The 20,777-nt window shown below is 36.1% G+C and overlaps 1 protein-coding gene across 2 annotated transcripts in view; it reads left to right on the plus strand.

Annotated features, from left to right (window-relative positions):
• Nucleotides 1-20,364, plus strand: part of ZNF292 (zinc finger protein 292) — a 96,500-nt gene extending 76,136 nt beyond the window's left edge. For both annotated transcript variants that reach the window (XM_045498961.1, XM_045498962.1), the window contains 3 exons: nucleotides 280-416; nucleotides 2,724-2,865; nucleotides 10,857-20,364. In XM_045498961.1, the coding sequence (XP_045354917.1) occupies nucleotides 280-416; nucleotides 2,724-2,865; nucleotides 10,857-18,008 (7,431 nt within the window). In that variant the 3' untranslated portion in view covers nucleotides 18,009-20,364. The remainder of the gene's footprint in view (nucleotides 1-279; nucleotides 417-2,723; nucleotides 2,866-10,856) is intronic.
• The last annotated feature ends 413 nt before the right edge of the window (nucleotides 20,365-20,777 follow it).

The raw sequence follows: 20,777 nt of genomic DNA on the forward strand, positions 1-20,777 counted from the left end.
GTATCATAGACTTGATTAATGGGTAGAGGGTACTTACAATGAGCATTAGTTTTTTACATATAGATATTTGTAAAGTTCTTGAAAATAGTTGGTTTTTGACTTGAAAAAAGATTTCTTTATTGCAGCCTAGTAATGACAAACTATGAATTGATAGTATATGAGTATGAGGTTTTACTGATAAAAATGATCTGTAAATATCTAGTGAAGATTTTAACATGTATTGCTATATATCCTAATACAAACCATTTTATGGCATATTTCTGTGTCCTTTTTCTGTAGATCTCAGAAGTTGATTGCAAAGATGCACTAGAAATGATCTGTAACTTAGAATCTGAGGGTGATGAAAAAAGTGCTCTTGTCTTATGTACTGCATTTCTATCACGTCAGCTCCAACAAGGAGATATGTACTGTGCTTGGTGAGTTGATTTTATTTTGTAAGGAAAACTTTGTTAAACAAAAAAACAAGATAGGTTGTGAGAGTGCAGAGAGCTCAAGAACATATTTTTAATCTTTTAAAGTCTTAACAAGACAAAAAGCTTATTTGCAGTTATTACATGCTATGTAAACTGTCAACTAATTCATATTATAACTTAAAAATTTTTTTCTATTAAGGACCACACAACTCCTTAGTATACCAGTAATGATTGTATAATAATTAATAGATATTAGAAGATGAAAGAAAGGTTTATTTTATCTGATGCCACAATAACAATTTTTTCAGATATGTAAGCAATCTATGATTGAATGTCTGTATTTTTTCCCTCTGCATATTATACACTTTCAATTACATAATTAGCTGCTAATCATTCGTGTATAGAAATATAGTTCATTTTCTGTCTGTGAGATATTTTACTTCACTAACTTCTTCAGTGCACATTACTTTATATGATACATTTTCAATTCTGCAAAGCCTGTTCTATATAATCTTTTGGGAGCTTGCAACTAATGGAGCCGTTGACCTCAGCTGATTCAAAAATCTTAAGGTCACCTGTCTTAATGTGTTAGCTAAAGCTGACAATCTGTTCAGTGAACAGCATTATTAGTCTTCAGTGTTGTATTGGTAATATGGGAACACAAAATTTAGTTTACAATATTCTAACATTTAAGAATTTTTACCAAGTGACTAACACATTACATACAAATGAATATGGAACAGGCAAGCTAAATAAATGTGTAATTAAAGAAGAATAAAGTTTATAAAGGTTTTCTGAGCAGCTGTGAATTTTGTTATGAAGGGAAAATCATAAATGCAGGACAGAGAGGATTGATATAAAAGGCAGGTAGGAAGATTCTGAAGGGAGAATAAATAACATGCATATACTACTGAGGACAAGTATATTTTCTATGTAACATAAATAGTAGTGACTAAGAAATTAAGTGTGCTATTGCTTTAAAAAAGGCATCAAAGTCTGTATTTCATATGACCAACACAGGCAATCTATTATAAGGTCTTAAGAAGGAAGGCAAAGTAGATGTTTATGTGTAAGAAATGCTGTTTAATACAAGTAATGGAGAAAAATGGGTTGGGGGCTGAATGGTGAGGGTAGAGTTGGGATGAAGAAGTGGCAGGACAGAGCTGAGATAGGAAAATCAACTAGAAAACCAGTACAGCAGTCCATCTGGGAAGTTACGAAGGCTTCCTTATGGATGTTGGATGGGGCGAAAAAAATGACGATAGCTGTGTTTAGGATAGTAAAAAGCAGGGGCTGTTAGGGTCAGTGATAATGATGCATTAAATTAGAAAGATGGTGAACTGGAAAGAATGTTAATCATCTTTTTCATATATTAAGTTTCAGGTTTCAGAAGAGATCAAAGTGGAGAAGTCTTATAAAGAACTAGAGAGGTGGAAGTGGTCAAGACTGGAGAGACAGATTTTTGAAGTCCTCCATAGATAGGTTAAAATCCAGTAAATGAGCAAGTTGTTCAATTGGGTGGTGAAAGAGCAGAGTTCCTAGAAGTGCAGACTGAGGAAATAATAATAGGAAAGGCATGTATTGAGGAGAATACTTGGTGAAAACATTTGAAACAAGGAAGAAGATTTTTGTGTAAATTAACCACAGAGGACAGAAGAGAAATAGGACAATAGGTAAAAGGGAGGAAAATTCATCATTTCAGTAGGATTATTTTCTATGAAAGATACATTCTAATTGCGTTTGAAATCAATTTTAAAGTCCCTTTTCAAAAATTTCTTTATTTTACCAATTTGACAGAAATTAGTTAAATTACTTTCTTTTGGGTTCTGTGTGATCATTGATTGTTAACATTTAATAATATTAAATTTAAAATTTTAAATTTAATTGACCAGTTGGTCAATTTTAAATTTAAGGTAGAAGATAAAATGAAATGCTTTTTAAAATATGCCATTGATATATATGTATATGCATTTTATGTATACATACGTTTTGTACTTTATTATATAAAGTCACAGATGTGACTCAGAGTTACCATTTGTATACTTTTAGTTTAAATGAGAGGTGCTTCATTAGTGACAGGCAGTGCTTCTCCCTGAGATTGAAAAATATCAGTCAATAAAGTGATAAATCATATCCTGATTTTATTTAGTCTCTAAAAAATTGAGATCTATTTTATATTTTATTTAAACTTAACTTCACATGTAGAATTGGAATCTAAAACCAGCTTTAATTTCAGATGTAATGACCGGACTGACATAGTCCATGATTGTTACGTTATTGTTCCAACTTATTTTTTTTTCTTTTTTTTAGGGAACTCACTCTCTTTTGGAGTAAATTACAGCAAAGAGTAGAACCATCTATACAGGTGTACCTAGAAAGATGTCGTCAGCTTTCTCTGTTAACCAAGACGGTATATCACATTTTCTTCCTGATTAAAGTTATTAATTCTGAGGTAAGAATAATCAAGCTATTTTTTCTTAATTTAAGATATATAAATAATCTTTAATAAAAGACATTATTTTGGTACTTCTTCCAGTGATTTTTGTTTATTTCATTTAGAGTTTTCAACATTGCTTTCCTTATTAGTCTAATAATAGAGATTTGTTATAGAGAAACTTAAAAATGCAAATGAGAGCCAGAGTCTTGCTCTTGGCCTGAAGAAAAGTAATATTCTAGTATTTTATCATTCTATAATTTTTACTCCTATGTGTTCTGCTGTTTTGATAGTTTGGCTCTGTAGAGATTTAGAAAGTGTGAAGAGAAATGGAGAGATAGCTTCCTTTGTTGGTAGTTTGGCAGATTACATTGTCTAAAAATCCTTTTTCTACAAAATGCCCCAAAATACTTGATGACATAAACATTTCTATTGATGTATAGCATCTGAGATTGCATGAATGTTAGGGAGGGGAAATCCTTAGGCTCAAAATGAAGAAGAACCTAAAAACTGGAGCAGAAAGCTTGAGCTGATGCTGGGCCCCTTCTGGCTTGGGTGGGGATTAGGGTATGTTACTACTTGTGGTAACTAAGGGGTTTGAGTTTTAATATGCACATGGGGGTAGGAGATTGCTTTATGGGGATAGGAGATAAGATCTTGGGCTCGGCCCTCTCATGTTAGGGAGCTGAAAGTGAGTTCCCCTGTCCCCCTTCCCCTCCCCAACCTTGAAGTCCTATAATTTCACTGAAAAAGTAGACTAGAAAAATACTACTTTTTATTTAACACAGATAGATGATAGGAAACTTTGTGCATGTCCAACTGGACTGTGGGTCACAGAAGGAAAAAAGTTTTCTTTAAGCAGTTGTACCCATAGGTCTATCCTTACACAGATTTGGGGTCCAGATTTACCCTGTCTGTATAGTCCAGAAATCCCCATGCTGAATAAGTAATGTTGAAGAAGGTAAGGGTGGAACTGGGCTGGTAACAGCTGGGATACCTGGCAGAAGCAAATGCAGAACTTTGGAGGGACATACCCTCTCAATGTAGGATTCTTAGATAAAGCCCTGCTTAACGATGAGTTTGTGATCAAGATTTACAGAACATGAAGCAGTTTGTCATGAGGGAATTCTGTCAGAGAGAAGTAACAATAGGATTAAACATGAAAGGATAGAAACTATAAATTACATATATTTGAAGACATAAGTAAATTTAACCACCAAGATTTATAAAGCATGTGAAACAACATGACATGACTAAATTTCGGTAGACAAAAAGAATAGATTTGCCTAGTAGTTTAACACAATTATGGAAAATTCTATAAAATACATGTATTTAAAGACATAAAATAAGGGATTGAAGTATAAGAAAGACACTATCAAAATGATCAGATTTTAAAGAGTCAGAAAAACTTTTGCAAATAAAACACAAGTCATTGAAATGAAAACATTTAATAAGTAGATTAAACAAATTAAATACAACTGAAGAGGCACGTAATAATCAGAGGTTGCCTATGTGTTTCCATTTATTTATTTAAATTGGAATCCAAGTTTTATAAGATTAATTTATTTTCTTATAGCATAACCCTTGCAGTAATGCAGTTGGTTCCCATTTTAAATGTACACAGAAGACACTTTCCATAGTTGCTACATTGCATAGAATGGGATGCCAAACAGTGTTTAGGAATCCTTACAATCTGGTGTGCAGCATGACAAGAAGTATTTTTTAATTCATGTGTAGTTTTGTTTTTTTTTTTTTAAAGGAGGGACCGAAAGATACTCTTCTGTCCCCCTTTAAAAGTAACTTTTTAAATCTGTAGTTGGTCCATAAATTTTACATATATCTTCACTTTTTCTCCTGAAATAATTTCTTTTCAGGAGAAAAGAATTTCTCTCAAAGTAAAGGACAGGAATGAGTCCTGCTTTCCAGTTTTTCCTCTGTCAGCCTTGTTAATTCATTCTGATTTTCCATTTTCTATATTGTAGTGTTGCAGTTAAAAGAAAATGAACTTACAATAGTAAGTTTCTTAAAAAATTAATGTGCAATTTTAAAACATAGGTTGTGCCACTAGTGGCTTTATGTCTCACTTAAAGAACAGTGTAGCAAAGTAGAAGGAGCTTGAAATCAGAATCCAGACAAATTGGGTATGAAACTTGATGTTCTGTTGACCACCTGTTAACTCTAACCACTTTGTGTTACATTTTTTAAAATTTTATTTTCATTTTTATTTATTTTGACAGAGAGGAGAGAGAATCTTAAGCAGGCGCCATGCTGAGCATGGAGCTCGATCCCGTGATCATATGATCATGACCTGAGCTGAAATCAAGAGTCAGATGCTCAGCTGACTGAGCAACCCAAGCGCCCCTCATTTCTTAATTAGATTAATTAAGGACGTTAAGTAAAAAGTGACTCTCCTCCGTCAAACTTACACCCCACTTAGAAGGAGATTGTGTTAGAGAGGGGAAGAACTTGGACAAGAGCTACACTGTGCATTGTCGTAGCCAGTAGCCACATTTTAGGGGCTCAGTAGCCCCATGTGGCTAGTGACTACCATATTGAATAGTATAAAAAAGACTTCCATCGTCACAGTTCTGTTGAGTAGTGCCTTTCTGGAGAGACTTTGGATTCAGAAGTAAAGCACCTATATAAAACACTTAAAAGCATGAATAATAGCTTAGAGAGTTGGTCAGGGGAGCACACCTACTGACAAGAATAACTTGCAACTTGCTAATTACTCTGCCCCAAAAATCTTGTTTCCCATTCCATAAAAATTTTTTCCCTTTGTTTTTTACTTTTTGAAATCTGATCAAGCAGAGGTTTTATCTTAAAACTAGAATCCTAGATTATTATTAAGGACCAAAAGAGACCTTAAAATTAATGCTATAGTGACTAGGTTCTAGTAAAACTTCTCAGTTTTCACATGATGCAATTTAGTCTCAAGGTCAGTGATTTGGGTTACCTGGTGGCCCTTTTTAAAAATTCCAGGAGTGGGGCGCCTGGGTGGCTCAGTTGGTTAAGCGTCCAACTTCAGCTCAGGTCACAATCTCGCGGTCCGTGAGTTCGAGCCCTGCGTCGGGCTCTGGGCTGACGGCTCAGAGCCTGGAGCCTGTTTCAGATTCTGTGTCTCCCTCTCTCTGACCCTCCCCCGTTCATGCTCTGTCTCTCTCTATCTCAAAAATAAATAAACTTAAAAAAAAAAAAAATCCAAGAGTTAGGGGCACCTGGGTAGCTCAGTTGGTTGAGCATCTGACTCTTGATTTTGACTCAGGTCATGATCCTGGGGTCATGGGAGCCTGCTTAAGATTCATTCTCATTCTCTCTTTCTCTCTCTCTGCCTCTGTTCCCCGCTTGTACACACTCCCTGTCTCTAAAAAAAATAAATAAATGAATTTAAAAAACACAATTCCAGGGTTTGTTGAAGACTGTTGGCCAGTTTATTCATGCTTTTTCCTAGACCCTTGAAATTAAAAGGTTGAAAAATATAGCAGTATTGCACTATAGCACTCAGTCTACTGATGGAGACACACAAACATGTGGGCCATCCAACCCACTTGTCTGTTTTGACTGAGTGATAGCCAGACAGAATGGGAGGAGAAAGTGTCCCTAGTATTAGAAAAAGCATGTAAAGTAGTGTGAAGAAAAAACTTCTCTTTTCTTCACTACTCACTGAATACTTCTGTTCATCAAATGTGTGGGGGTTTTCTTCACATCAAACAATTCTCTGGACACCAGCTGGGTATCCTACAACTTAATTCTGACACTATTTACCTGGAGGTAGCACAGATCTCACAGATTAAGTGCCCAATCCCACAAGACTGACACACACACACACACACACAACCCCTTTCAGATGCTAATCACAGGTCCAGTTTGTCACTTGTGCTTCTGACCAACTGGCTGAAATCAGAAGTTCCTACAATATCTTTCCCTAGATTTGATTAGTTTGCTAGAGTGGCTCACAGAATTCAGGAAGACAATTTACCTACTAGCTTACTGGTTTGTTGTAAAAGGATACGACTTAGAAAGCGCAAGATGAAAGAGATGCTCAGGGCAAAGTATGGGGGAAAGGGCAAGCTGCCTCCCCAGATCTCTGCATGTTTACCAGTGCAGAAGGTCCCTGAACCCTGTTCTTTTTGGGTTTTTACAGAGGCTTCATTACATAAGCACAGTTGATTAAATCATTGGCCAGCGTTGGTGATTGATTCAGAACCCAGCATCTCTCCCTCCCTTGGAGGTGGGGGTGGGGGCAAGACCTGAAAGTTCCAACCCTCTAATTACAAGTTCGTTCCCCTGACTACCAGACACCATCCGGTGGTTATCTGGGGGCTCTCCAAAAGCCCCTCATTAACAAACTCCTTTGTGGTTAAAAGGGACTTATTAATAGCAACACCTGTTTCATGGTTTAAGGCTCTGGAGCTATTTTAGGAGCTGGGAACAAAAGGTTCCCTTATAGCTCTTATCATTTAGGAAATTACCAAGGTTTTAGGACTATGTGCTGGGAGCCCTGGATGAAAAAATATATATGTATTTCTTATATCACAATATCACAAGTGGTATCAAGCAAATGAGAGAATGGCATATTTTGGGATCTACAGTTAGCTTAGTTTACCTGCAGTATAGGCTATTTGGGTGTAGGGCAAAAGATAAAAGATGAGTCTAGACCAGATGAGGCATAGGTAGGATTGTTAAGGCCTTTTTGTATTACCAATTAAGAATATATATTTAATTCTGAAATACAAAGGTAACCATTTAAGAATTTTAAAGCAGGGTAAGACATGGTATGCACAGATGGCGAAGAGCTGAATAGGATGTTCATGGGGAAACTAACCAGTCTGTAAGCCTTAAGTAGCTTTGGGTCAAGGACACTAGGCAGTCAGAGGAGAGGAACAGAGAAATGGAGGCAGGGGGGTGGATACCAAATATAAAACCTTGTCTTTTTCAGAAGGTTGCCTGGTGCTGGACCACTGTCTGGGGGCTGCGGGAAGGGGGTGGGTCTCTATTCCTCCCTCTGAGTTTTTAGCACTTAGCTTTCTTCTGTTCCTGTGACTCTTAAATTCAGGCTGGTGCTATCAGTACTTTTATTAACTAATGTTATTGATTAAGTACATTATTATAGGCTAATTACTTGTTTAATCACATATTTATGGAAAATTGTGAATTCAGACTCATCTTTAAAAACCCTTATTATAGGTGGCTCAGTCAGTTAAGTGACTTTGGCTCAGGTCACGATCTTGTGGTCCATGAGTTCAACCCTGCATTGGGCTCTGTGCTGACAGCTCAGAGCCTGGAGCCTGCTTGGGATTCTGTGTCTCCCTCTCTTTCTGTTCCTTTCCCACTTGCATTCTCTCTCTCTCTCTCTCTCTCTCTCTCTCTCTCTCAAAAAAAAAAGATTTAAAAAAAAATTAAAAAATAGTAAATATAAAAAAAAATTAATAAAAAAAAAAACACCATTATAAGGACACCTGGATGGCTCAGTCGGCTAGGCAACAGACACTTGATCTCAGCTCAGGTCTTGATTTCAGGGTTGGGAGTTAAAGCCCTGCATTGGGCTCCATGTTGGGTATGGAGCCTACTTAAAAAATAAATAAAAATTTAAAAATTAATAAAAAATAAAAACACTTGTTATATAACAAGTTTATGATTTGAATATCGCCTGTAAACTTAATTTTCAATCACACACATACACACGCAAAGATGAAAACTCAAAAGAATAAAAATTTTGTTGTACTTCTGTTGGCATCATCTAAGGTTTCACATTTAATTACACAACATTAAGATGTTTTTAAAGCAAATTTACTCAAAGCCATTTGCTCTTAATGAGTTGAAATGAACCCTTGAATCCAGGAGCCAACTGTATTAGGATAGAACTGTCAGTTGAATTTCTCTCTGAAATAATTTTAGTTGCATTTTGTAAGCAATAAGTAAAATTTTTGAATCCACTTTTGTCATTTATAGAGAAAGAGATCAACATTCACGTGATGGAATAGTTACAGTCAGCTTCATCAGAGTAGGTGTCCTTCATCCACAAAACCCCTATATCCTGAATCCTTTCTTAAAGTACTTTCTTTCTCTACCATTTCCTGAATTTTCTAAATAATTACAGCCTTTTTCAGAATTCTCGTCCCCTACATATTTACTAGTCCTTTTGATATGTGCCTTCATCATCACTTGTGCATTATTAGAAGTAGCCCCTAAGTCATGTAACAGAGGTGCAAATGTTTTTTACTACAAAAGTTTTCTGGCTCAGATTTATCTCGGAATAGTATAAAATAACTATACAGGTTTGATATGAAAGCTAGAGACAACCATATGGTCCCAGTTCTTTCCTAGTTGTCCTTTCTTCACTGTCACTTTTAAGAATATAGGTCTCAGGCACCTGGGTGGCTCAGTCACTTGAGCATCTGACTTCGGTTCAGGTCATGATCTTGCAGTCAGTGAGTTCAAGACCCATGTTGGGCTCTGTGCTGACAGCTCAGAGCCTGGAGCCTGCTTCAGATTCTTTATCTCCCTCTCTCTTTGCCCCTTCCCTGCTCATCCTCTGTCTCTCTCTCAAAAATAAACAAACATTAAAAAAAATTTAATAGGTCTCATATCTATTTTTGTCCATTTTCTTCTTGGTCTTTATGTCCTTGCTTTTCCTAAAGTCAAGACCAATTTATCTTCCCCTCACTTTCCTTTTGGATCACAAATCTAAGCTTCTGTTTTAGTAAAAAAACAAAAAACTTTATTTCCTTCTTAGTCTGTGAAAATACAGACCCTATCAGCTTTTTTTTACTTACTTTTTTCTTGCCTTTTGATCCTATATAACATATATTCCATTCCCATGAACGTGGCCACACCTTATAGCTGGCTTATTTCTTATATTTATGTTCTCCTTAGTCTTTAAAAACCCATTTTTTTTATCTCTTCACTTCATATATCTTCAAATAACTTTTACCTTCATTACTGCTGTCTTGTAATAATAGTTCAGGATGCTAATTCAGGGACTCCTAGGTGGCCCAGTCAGTTCAGCATCCAACTCTTGATTTCAGCTCAGGTTATGTGATTTCAGTTTGTGAGTTTGAGCCCCATGTCGGGCTCTACGCTGACAGCGTGGAGCCTGCTTAGGATTCTCTCTCTTCCTCTTTCTCTGTCCCTCCCCTGCTCGTGCGCGCTCTCTCTCTCTCTCTCTCTCTCTCTCTCTCTCTCACATACACACACACACACACACACACACACACACACACTCTCTCTGTCTCTCTCTCTCTCTCTCTCAAAATAAATAAACTTTAAAAAATGCTAATTCAAAAGGAAAAACATTTATTGTGTCTCCTTCTACTCATTTTTAAGATGGTTCAGCAGCAAGGTAGGTGATATGGCATTCAGCCAATGTATGATAGAACTACAACCCCTTCCCCCATGAAGGATCAGATTATTCTGTTAAAAGTGAAAATCTCCTTTCATTACTAGTAAGTTAGGAAATAGGGGGACATTCTCAGTTCTGTAATTGGATTAAGAGTTTTTTTATTTCAGAAGGACTGTAAATACAAAGTTAAGAAATGAAATTTGTGATAGAGTTGACATTTATCGATCACTTCCTATGTGCCAGACGTTATACTATAGCAGATACTTTAAATACATAATATTCACTAATACAGCAGTTTTATGAAGTTTGTGTTGTTTTGATCTGTCTTTTATAAGTGGGCTATGAACGGTTAGAGATGGTAATAACTTCCAAGTTTACCTAGCTGTATTAGATGATTTTATACCCAGGTCTTGTCTTAGTTCCCAGTGCTTATCCATTTTCTGCTATTCTTTATAATTCATTTTACACACACACACACACACACACACACACACACACACACACACACACGGCTAAGCTACGATGCTTTAGAAGAGGCAGTTTTTCATATGTTGCTATTTGCAAAATTTGAGAAAAGCAAACCTCAATTTAAAAATAACCAAATTCACTTATAAGGGTTGGTTAAGTATAAATTGACATTTGACATTTCTTGTTTGCTTTTTCACAGACTGAAGGGGCTGGACTTGCCACCTGTATAGAACTATGTGTAAAAGCCCTTCGTTTGGAATCTACAGAAAACACTGAAGTGAAAATATCTATTTGCAAGACCATTTCCTGCTTGTTGCCTGATGATCTGGAAGTTAAACGTGCTTGTCAACTGAGTGAATTTCTTCTTGAGCCTACAGTAGATGCATATTATGCTGTGGAAATGTTGTATAACCAGCCAGATCAGAAATATGATGAAGAAAATCTTCCAATACCAAATTCTCTACGCTGTGAGCTCTTACTGGTATTGAAAACCCAGTGGCCCTTTGATCCAGAATTCTGGGATTGGAAAACCTTAAAACGACAATGTCTTGCATTAATGGGGGAAGAAGCATCCATTGTGTCTTCAATAGATGAACTAAACGACAGTGAAGTTTATGAGAAAGCAGTAGACTACCAGGAAGAGATAAAAGAAGCTTCTATGAATGGACTTTCTGGTGGAGTTGGTGCTAATTCTGGCCTTCTCAGAGACATCTGTGATGAAAAGCAGAAGAAGAGAGAGATAAAACAATTAAGAGAGAGAGGATTTATATCTGCTAGGTTTAGGAATTGGCAAGCCTACATGCAGTATTGTGTGTTGTGTGACAAAGAATTCCTTGGTCATAGAATAGTACGACATGCTCAAAAACATTACAAAGATGGGATTTACAGTTGCCCTATATGTGCAAAGAACTTCAATTCTAAAGAAACTTTTGTCCCTCATGTCACATTGCATGTTAAACAATCTAGTAAAGAGAGACTAGCAGCTATGAAACCATTAAGAAGATTGGGGAGGCCACCTAAGATCACAACTACCAATGAGAATCAAAAGACTAATGCTGTGACCAAGCAGGAACAGCGGCCTATAAAAAAGAATAGTCTCTATTCAACAGATTTCATAGTATTTAATGACAATGATGGTTCAGATGATGAGAATGATGACAAAGATAAATCTTACGAGCCAGAAGTGATCCCAGTCCAGAAACCAGTACCTGTTAATGAATTTAATTGCCCTGTAACTTTTTGTAAAAAGGGCTTTAAGTACTTTAAAAATTTAATTGCTCATGTAAAGGGACATAAGGATAATGAAGATGCCAAGCGCTTTCTTGAAATGCAAAGCAAAAAAGTTATTTGCCAATACTGTAGACGGCATTTTGTAAGTGTTACTCATCTTAATGATCACCTACAAATGCACTGTGGCAGTAAACCATATATCTGTATACAGATGAAATGTAAGGCTGGTTTTAATAGTTACGCAGAGCTCTTAACACACCGAAAGGAACATCAGGTCTTTAGAGCGAAGTGTATGTTTCCCAAATGCGGCAGAATTTTTTCAGAAGCTTACTTACTATATGATCATGAAGCACAGCATTATAATACCTATACTTGTAAGTTCACAGGTTGCGGTAAAGTTTATCGTTCTCAGAGTGAGCTAGAAAAGCATCTGGATGATCACAGTACTCCTGAAAAAGTGCTGCCTCCTGAAGACCAACTTAATTCATCTGGAGATTGTGTTCAGCCTTCTAAAGTGAATCAGAACACAGAAGTGAGCATTGAGAAAGAGAGGTCTATGCTTCCTTCAGAAAATAACATTGAAAACGCCTTACCAGCAGAGAGAAGTGATGCTTGGGATAAGAGCAAAACAGAATCAGCTGTGACCAAACAAGACCAGATTTCTGCATCAGAGCTCAGGCAAGCTGATGGACCATTGTCAAATGGTTTGGAAAACCCAGTGACTACTCCTCTGCTTCAGGCCAGTGAAGTGGCTGTGTCCATTAAAGTGTCCCTCAATCAGGGGATCGAGGATAACTTTGGAAAGCAAGAAAACTCAACTGTGGAAGGCACTGGTGAATCATTGGTTACAAACTTACATACACCGGTTGAAGATACTTGTAATGATTTGTGTCGTCCAGGTTTTCAAGAAAGAAAAGAACAGGATTGCTTTAATGAAGCCCAGATAACTCAGAATCCTTTAGTAAATTCAGAAACCCTTAAAATAGGTGACCTTACCCCACAAAACTTAGAAAGGCAAGTGAACAACCTGATGACCTTTTCTGTGCAAAACCAGGCAGGATTTCAAAACAGTTTACCAGCTTCTAAGTTTGAATGTGGAGGTAATGTTAAAACATCATCCAGTCTTTATAATTTACCTCTTAAGACATTGGAAAGTATCACATTTGTTCCATCACAGCCCAACCCAAGTAGTTCTTTAGGAACTCCATCAGTGCCTCCAAAAGCGCCAGGTCAGAAATTCAGTTGCCAGGTTGAGGGATGTACTCGAACCTATAATTCTTCACAGAGTATTGGGAAACACATGAAGACAGCACACCCTGACCAGTATGCGGCATTTAAAATGCAGCGCAAAAGTAAAAAAGGTCAAAAATCGAACAACTTAAATACACCAAATAATGGCAAGTTTGTTTATTTTTTGCCATCACAGGTGAGCAGCTCTAACAATGCATTTTTTACACCACAGACCAAAGCCAATGGGAATCCTACTTGTTCAAATCAGTTGCAGCATGTCTCGCCTTCCATTTTTCCAGCTCATTTAGCAAGTGTGTCAGCTCCACTGTTGCCCTCAGTGGAAAGTGTCATAAATCCAAATATACCTTCTCAGGATAAAAATGAACAAGGTGGTGGTATTATATGTTCCCAAATGGAAAATTTATCTACTACTGCCTTGCCAGCACAAATGGAAGATCTAACCAAAACAGTTTTGCCTTTGAATATTGACAGTGGCTCGGATCCTTTCCTTCCTTTACCTGCAGAAAGTAGTTCAATGTCTCTTTTCCCTTCACCAGCAGATAATGGGGCTAATTCTGTTTTTTCCCAGCTGGAAAATAATACAAATCATTTTTCCTCGCAGATTGAAGGAAACACCAATTCCTCCTTTCTAAAGGGAGGCAATGGTGAAAATGCAGTTTTTCCTTCGCAAGTCAATGTTGCAAATGACTTTAATAGCACCAGTGCCCAACAGTCTGCCCCTGAAAAAGTTAAAAAAGACCGTGGGCGGGGCCCAAATGGGAAGGAAAGAAAACCCAAGCACAACAAAAGGGCCAAATGGCCTGCAATTATCAGAGATGGGAAATTTATCTGTAGCAGGTGTTACAGGGCTTTTACTAATCCCAGATCTCTGGGTGGACACTTGTCTAAGCGATCTTACTGTAAACCACTGGATGGAGCAGAAATTGCTCAAGAACTTCTACAGAATAATGGACAGCCTTCTCTTCTTGCCAGCATGATTCTCTCCACAAATGCGGTAAATTTGCAGCAGCCTCAACAGTCTACCTTCAACCCAGAAGCGTGTTTTAAAGATCCATCATTCCTGCAACTTCTTGCTGCTGAAAATCGCTCATCAACATTTTTACCAAATACATTTCCCCGGACTGGTGTGACTAGCTTTAGTACCAGTGTTAGTCAAGAAGGAAGTGAAATTATTAAACAGGCTTTGGAAACTGCTGGCATTCCCAGTACGTTTGAGGGTGCTGAAATGCTTTCTCATGTTCCAGCAGGTTGTGTTTCAGATGCAGCACAAGTAAATGCAACAGTGATGCCAAACCCAGCTGTGCCACCCCTGTTGCAGACTGTATGCCACCCAAACACCCTGCTGACAAACCAGAATAGGACACCAAACTCCAAAACTTCCTCCATTGAGGAATGCAGCAGTTTACCTGTTTTCCCAACAAATGACTTACTACTGAAGACTGTTGAAAATGGTTTGTGTTCTAGTTCATTCCCTAATTCTAGTGGGCCATCACAAAATTTTACCAGTAACAGTTCACGTGTTTCAGTTATAAGTGGTCCTCAGAACACAAGGTCTAGTCATTTAAATAAAAAGGGAAACAGTGCTTCGAAGAGAAGAAAGAAAGTTGCCCCTCCCCTAATTGCACCCAATGCTTCCCAAAACTTGGTAACAAGTGACTTGACAGCAATGGGACTTATAGCAAAGAGTATTGAGATACCAACCACTAACCTCCATTCAAATGTAATTCCAAATTGTGAGCCTCAGGGTTTGGTGGAAAACCTAGCACAGAAATTAAATAATGTTGACAATCAGTTATTTATTACTGATGTGAAAGAAAACTTTAAAACCAATCTTGAGTCCCATACGGTGTTAGCTCCTTTAACATTAAAAACTGAAAATGGGGATTCCCAAATGATGGCTTTGAATTCATGCACAACTTCAATAAATTCTGATTTGCAGATTCCTGAAGACAATGTTATACAAAACTTTGAAAAGACTCTTGAAATTATTAAAAGTGCTATGAATTCTCAAATACTAGAAGTAAAAAGTGGATCTCAGGGTGTTGGTGAAACATCACAGAATGCTCAAATAAATTATAACATTCAGCTTCCTTCAGTAAACACTGTACAAAATAGCAAGTTACCTGATTCTTCTCAGTTTTCCTCCTTCATAGGTGTATTGCCAGCAAAAAGTAACATTCCTCAGTCTGAAGTATTGCATAAGGAGGATCAAATACAGGAAATTTTAGAAGGCTTACAGAAATTAAAATTAGAAAATGACCTGTCCACTCCAGCATCTCAGTGTGTACTAATAAATACATCAGTGACACTGACTCCCACTCCCATTAAACCAATCCCAAATGTCACAGTGGTTCAACCAGTTTCTGAAATGATAAGCAACATTCAGTTTAGTGACAAAGTTAATAAACCCTTTGTGTGTCAAAACCAAGGGTGTAATTACAGCGCTATGACAAAGGATGCTTTATTTAAGCACTATGGTAAGATTCATCAATACACTCCAGAGATGATTCTTGAAATTAAGAAGAATCAGTTGAAATTTGCTCCATTTAAATGTGTAGTGCCTACCTGCACAAAAACATTTACAAGAAATTCTAATCTCCGAGCACACTGCCAGTTGGTCCATCATTTTACAACAGAAGAAATGGTAAAGTTAAAAATAAAAAGGCCTTATGGAAGAAAATCTCAGAGTGAAAATTTGTCAGCTCCACGAATTGCACAAGTAAAAAGACAGCTAACTATGACAGAGGAAAATAAAAGGGAGTTCCAGCCTGCTTTAGAATTGGGAGCAATGAAGGAAAATGCCCTCAGTAATACAGCAGTGATCCCAGAAAAACAGCTTGTAGAAAAAAAAAGTCCTGAAAAAACAGAAAGTTCTTTGCAAGTGATTACAGTTACTTCAGAACAATGTAATACAAATTCTCTCACAAACATACAAACCAAAGGGCGGAAAATTAGGAGACATAAAAAAGAAAAGGAGGAGAAAAAACGCAAGAAGCCAGTTTCCCACTCCCATGAGTTTCCAACAAGATACAGTCCCTACAGACCTTATCGATGTGTTCACCAAGGTTGCTTTGCCGCTTTCACTATACAGCAAAACTTAATTCTGCATTACCAGGCTGTCCACAAATCAGATCTACCTGCATTTTCTGCAGAGATTGAAGAGGAAAGTGAAGCTGGTAAAGAAAGTGAAGAGATTGAAACTAAACAAACTGTGAAAGAATTTCGATGTCAGGTGAGTGACTGTTCTCGAATCTTCCAAGCAATTACTGGTCTGATCCAGCACTACATGAAACTTCATGAAATGACTCCTGAGGAAATTGAAAGTATGACTGCTTCTGTGGATGTTGGGAAATTTCCATGTGACCAGTTAGAGTGTAAATCTTCATTTACTACATATTTGAACTATGTTGTTCATCTTGAGGCAGATCATGGAATTGGGATAAAGGGAAATAAAACTGAAGAAGACGGCATATACAAGTGTGACTGTGAAGGCTGTGACCGTATATATGCAACTCGGTCAAATCTCCTCCGACACATTTTTAATAAGCATAATGACAAACATAAAGCTCATTTGATTCGGCCAAGAAGATTAACACCTGGTCAGGAAAATATATCAAGCAAGGCAAACCAAGAAAAGACAAAGTCTAAACATCGGGGTACAAAACACAGATCTGGAAAGGAAGGAATAAAAATGCCTAAGACTAAACGAAAGAAAAAAAATAATTTAGAAAACAAGACTGCGAAAATTGTGCAGATTGAAGAAAATAAACCTTATTCTCTGAAACGTGGAAAGCATGTATATTCTATAAAGGCTAGGAACGATGCCTTGTCTGAGTGTACAAGCAGATTTGTAACCCAGTATCCATGTATGATAAAGGGGTGTACATCAGTTGTTACAAGTGAAAGCAATATAATTAGACATTATAAATGCCATAAATTATCAAAGGCATTTACATCACAACACCGTAATCTTCTCATTGTCTTCAAACGGTGTTGCAACTCACAATTAAAGGAAACTTCTGAGCAAGAAGTTGATAAGAGTGATGTGAAAAATTCTGACACATGTGTATCAGAGAGCAGTGATAACTCCAGAACAGCTACAGTTCCACAGAGGGAAACTGAAAAAAATGAAAAAGACGAAATGGATGAGCTAACAGAATTATTTATTACAAAATTAATAAACGAAGACAATGCAAGTGTGGAGACCCAAGCTCATACCTCTTCAAATGTAAGTAATAATTTTCAGGAAAGTAACCCCTGCCAGTCAGAAAAACAAAAAAGTAATTTGAAGAGAGTTAATAAAGAAAAAAATGTCTCCCAAAATAAAAAGAGGAAAGTTGAAAAAGCTGAACCAACATCGGCAGTTGAGTTAAGTAGCACACATAAAGAAGAAGAAACTGCTGTTGCAATTCAGACTACGGAGGAGCATCCTGCATCTTTTGACTGGAGCTCGTTTAAACCAATGGGATTTGAAGTATCATTTCTGAAGTTTCTTGAAGAGTCTGCAGTGAAGCAGAAGAAAAATTCTGACAAAGACCATCCAAATAGTGGAAATAAGAAAGGGTCCCATTCAAATTCAAGAAAAAATATTGACAAGACTGCTGTGACTAGTGGAAATCATGTATGTTCTTGTAAAGAAAGTGAAACCTTTGTACAGTTTGCCAATCCATCACAGCTTCAGTGCAGTGATAATGTAAAAATTGTTTTAGACAAGACTCTTAAAGATTGCACTGAACTTGTGTTAAAACAGCTTCAGGAAATGAAACCTACCGTCAGTCTGAAAAAACTTGAAGTACATTCAAATGATCCAGATGTGTCTGTTATGAAAGAAATTAGTTTGGGTAAAGCAACAGGGAGAGGGCAGTACTGATACCTAATGTAATATAAATACATCATTTACGGTTTTATTTTAAATAGGAAGTTATCACGCATGCTAGAATTGTGACACTTCTTCATTAATTTTTGTTGTTGACATGAATTAACCTGGCCGAAAAAAGGAAAAAAAAAAAAAAAACCATGACATTTGTCATGTAAAACTTTTTTTTTTATCCCTATGGGACTTGAGGAACAGAATCAATACTTCAGTTATTGTAAATAGTTGAGCTACACCTCAGATTTCTATCAGCCAGTTGCCCTTTCCATGAACTAATCTGAATTATCTGTGTGATTGATATGTTTCACCAGGTCACTGCTCATGTAGAACAGTACTCTGTAGATATCTTTTTTTGTATATATTTATTATTGTAAATCATTTGCTGCCACCAGCAGTGTGTAAGTCTAAACTATTAAATGACACATTTATATTTGGAATTTTAATTTTTAACTAAGTGATCAAGTTTTTAAAACTGTTCTTTTATTGTTTTAAATTAAGAATTTTTCAAACTAAAAGTAGAAACTCTGCCATAGTTCATTGATTTTTACATAAAACATTTATTTACAAGATCTCAAAATTACTTTTCACAAAGTAGGCACATTGTATCAACACCTTGCTCTGCTTTGTAAATTTATCCTCTAGGATATGGGGATGGTATTCATGTGAAATTATAGCAGATTCTTTAGCAGTTTCCTATAGCGACAGTTTTTTTCATTGCTTCTAATTGGATATAGTTATTATGGTTCCATGAAATATAATGGAAATGTGAATAAAGAATTTACTACATCAAAGATTTTAAACATTTGGTATTAAAAAAAAATCCGTTGTGAATGTGATAGAAACTAGTAGTGTGGAGCAGTGTAAATATTTGAGGTGGTGATTTGTGAAGTAGCCCAGTATTGCCTTAAATAAAATCACATTTCATTTCTTGTTTTATACATGTGATCTTATAAAGTTTTTTTTTTTCCATTTTCTGAGATTTATAGATTGGTGTATAGCTTTAAACTGTATAAACTTTTGTGGAAAGATTTTTTTAAACATTTTTATAAATCTTAAAATTGGTATCATCAAAGTGAGCCCATCTTGTGTTTATAAAATGCAAGAGTCCTTAACATTTATAATTACATAGATGAAACACTTTCTATAAGGAAGTTGGATGTTTTGATTTTACTGTTTATAGATGTTAGATTGTACAGATTTGTATTTTCCCACCATATCTAATGATACTTTTTTCATTAGATTGGTCTTCCAGAGCAGTATTAGTTGTCATAATTGATTATTTTGGTTATTCAGTATATAGTTAGCTCGTATAGGTTAGCTCTATTCACCATATTTATACTGTGGATTCACGGCCAGAGATAGAGGTTATTTCAGGGGAGTTTAGGACCTTCATTTGAAGTCCAACTAAGTCAGTACTGGAAACAAAACATCTTCTCAGATTTACTTTTGTTTTTGTTTGCCATATATAGTAGCATTGATTTTTGACTTTGTGTTTGTTATAAACTAGTTGCATTCACAATATTATTAGCCTGAGATATTGATGATGTTGTGATAATATGAAAATGTGTATATTCCCTGTGCAACATCAGATTTGCAGGACAAATGAAGCACTTAACTGAAATTGCTGGTACTCTGAATAAATAAGCATGGTCAAGGAGTGAATTATTTTCTTTTGGAAAATATTTTTTTAAGTTTTATTGAAGTATTGTAGTTTTATTTTTAGGGCCTAATGGGTTATATTGAATAGTTGGTTTCACCTCTTAAAGTTTATTACCAATATGCATAAAACTTGACACATTAAAATCCCTTCCCTTTGGCAAGCCCACTGTTATTTATTAAAATAAAAGTTGTTCTTATGGGTGATTAATACATGTTTTTTTTTTTCTAAATTAACAATAACTTAACTCTGAATGATTTTAAAATTAAATTTTTGTTAACAACTGAATGTTTCTGTACAGTTTTCTTGGAAGTTGACCTAGCTCTTAAAGATAGGCCTTGGGCAAAACTGCCCTAAATAGTGCAGTAGCAAGTAGTTTTATTTCTGATAAATGTAGTGATGAGCCACAGTTACGTGAAAATACCAGTGGATTGGGGCTTTTCTTTTGCTCATTAGCTTAACTAGACATTTCTGTAATTGTTCTCCTACGTATCAGGAGAAAGTTTGCCAACACTGAGTTATTTTTTTTTTTATATTCCAGGTACTGTATGCTAAAAGTAATTATGGAAGAGTGGGCTTTTTAGCATGGAACAGAAAACTCAAATTATGGTATAAAATATGAATTTATAAAACAGCATGTTGGTAAAATTTGATATGGAATGTAATGCCTAAGTATTAAAAAGGAATCATAAAGTATATATTTTTCATGGTATACTTTTCCTCAGTCTATTGTCTTGGGGTATTTTCTTCCTGTAATCTCAGTTTACCTAAGCTTTTATCATTTAAAAATGGATTTTTTTCCCTCTTTTAAATCCAAAGAATTTGAATCTTACAGAACAGATTATTCAAAATACATCGTGTTAAGTGAAATGGTAACAGTTGGGAATTTTTCAGCAGTGTTAAATTCAGCATAGCTAAATTATTTTAAAGGGCTAGACAGATCAAGTTTTAGCAAGGCAATTTTTTGACTATCAGGTAAGCAAACACAGTTGCTATAGCTGTTAAGACTACTCAAATACTACAGCTAGAGATATCAAAGAGGGAATGCTCTATTTGGGGGAGGGTATTAATGAAAGTTTTTGTAGAAAAGATCAGTCTTGAGAGAGGAA

Source organism: Leopardus geoffroyi, chromosome B2 (assembly GCF_018350155.1).
Source record: "Leopardus geoffroyi isolate Oge1 chromosome B2, O.geoffroyi_Oge1_pat1.0, whole genome shotgun sequence".
Lineage (NCBI taxonomy): Eukaryota > Metazoa > Chordata > Mammalia > Carnivora > Felidae > Leopardus > Leopardus geoffroyi.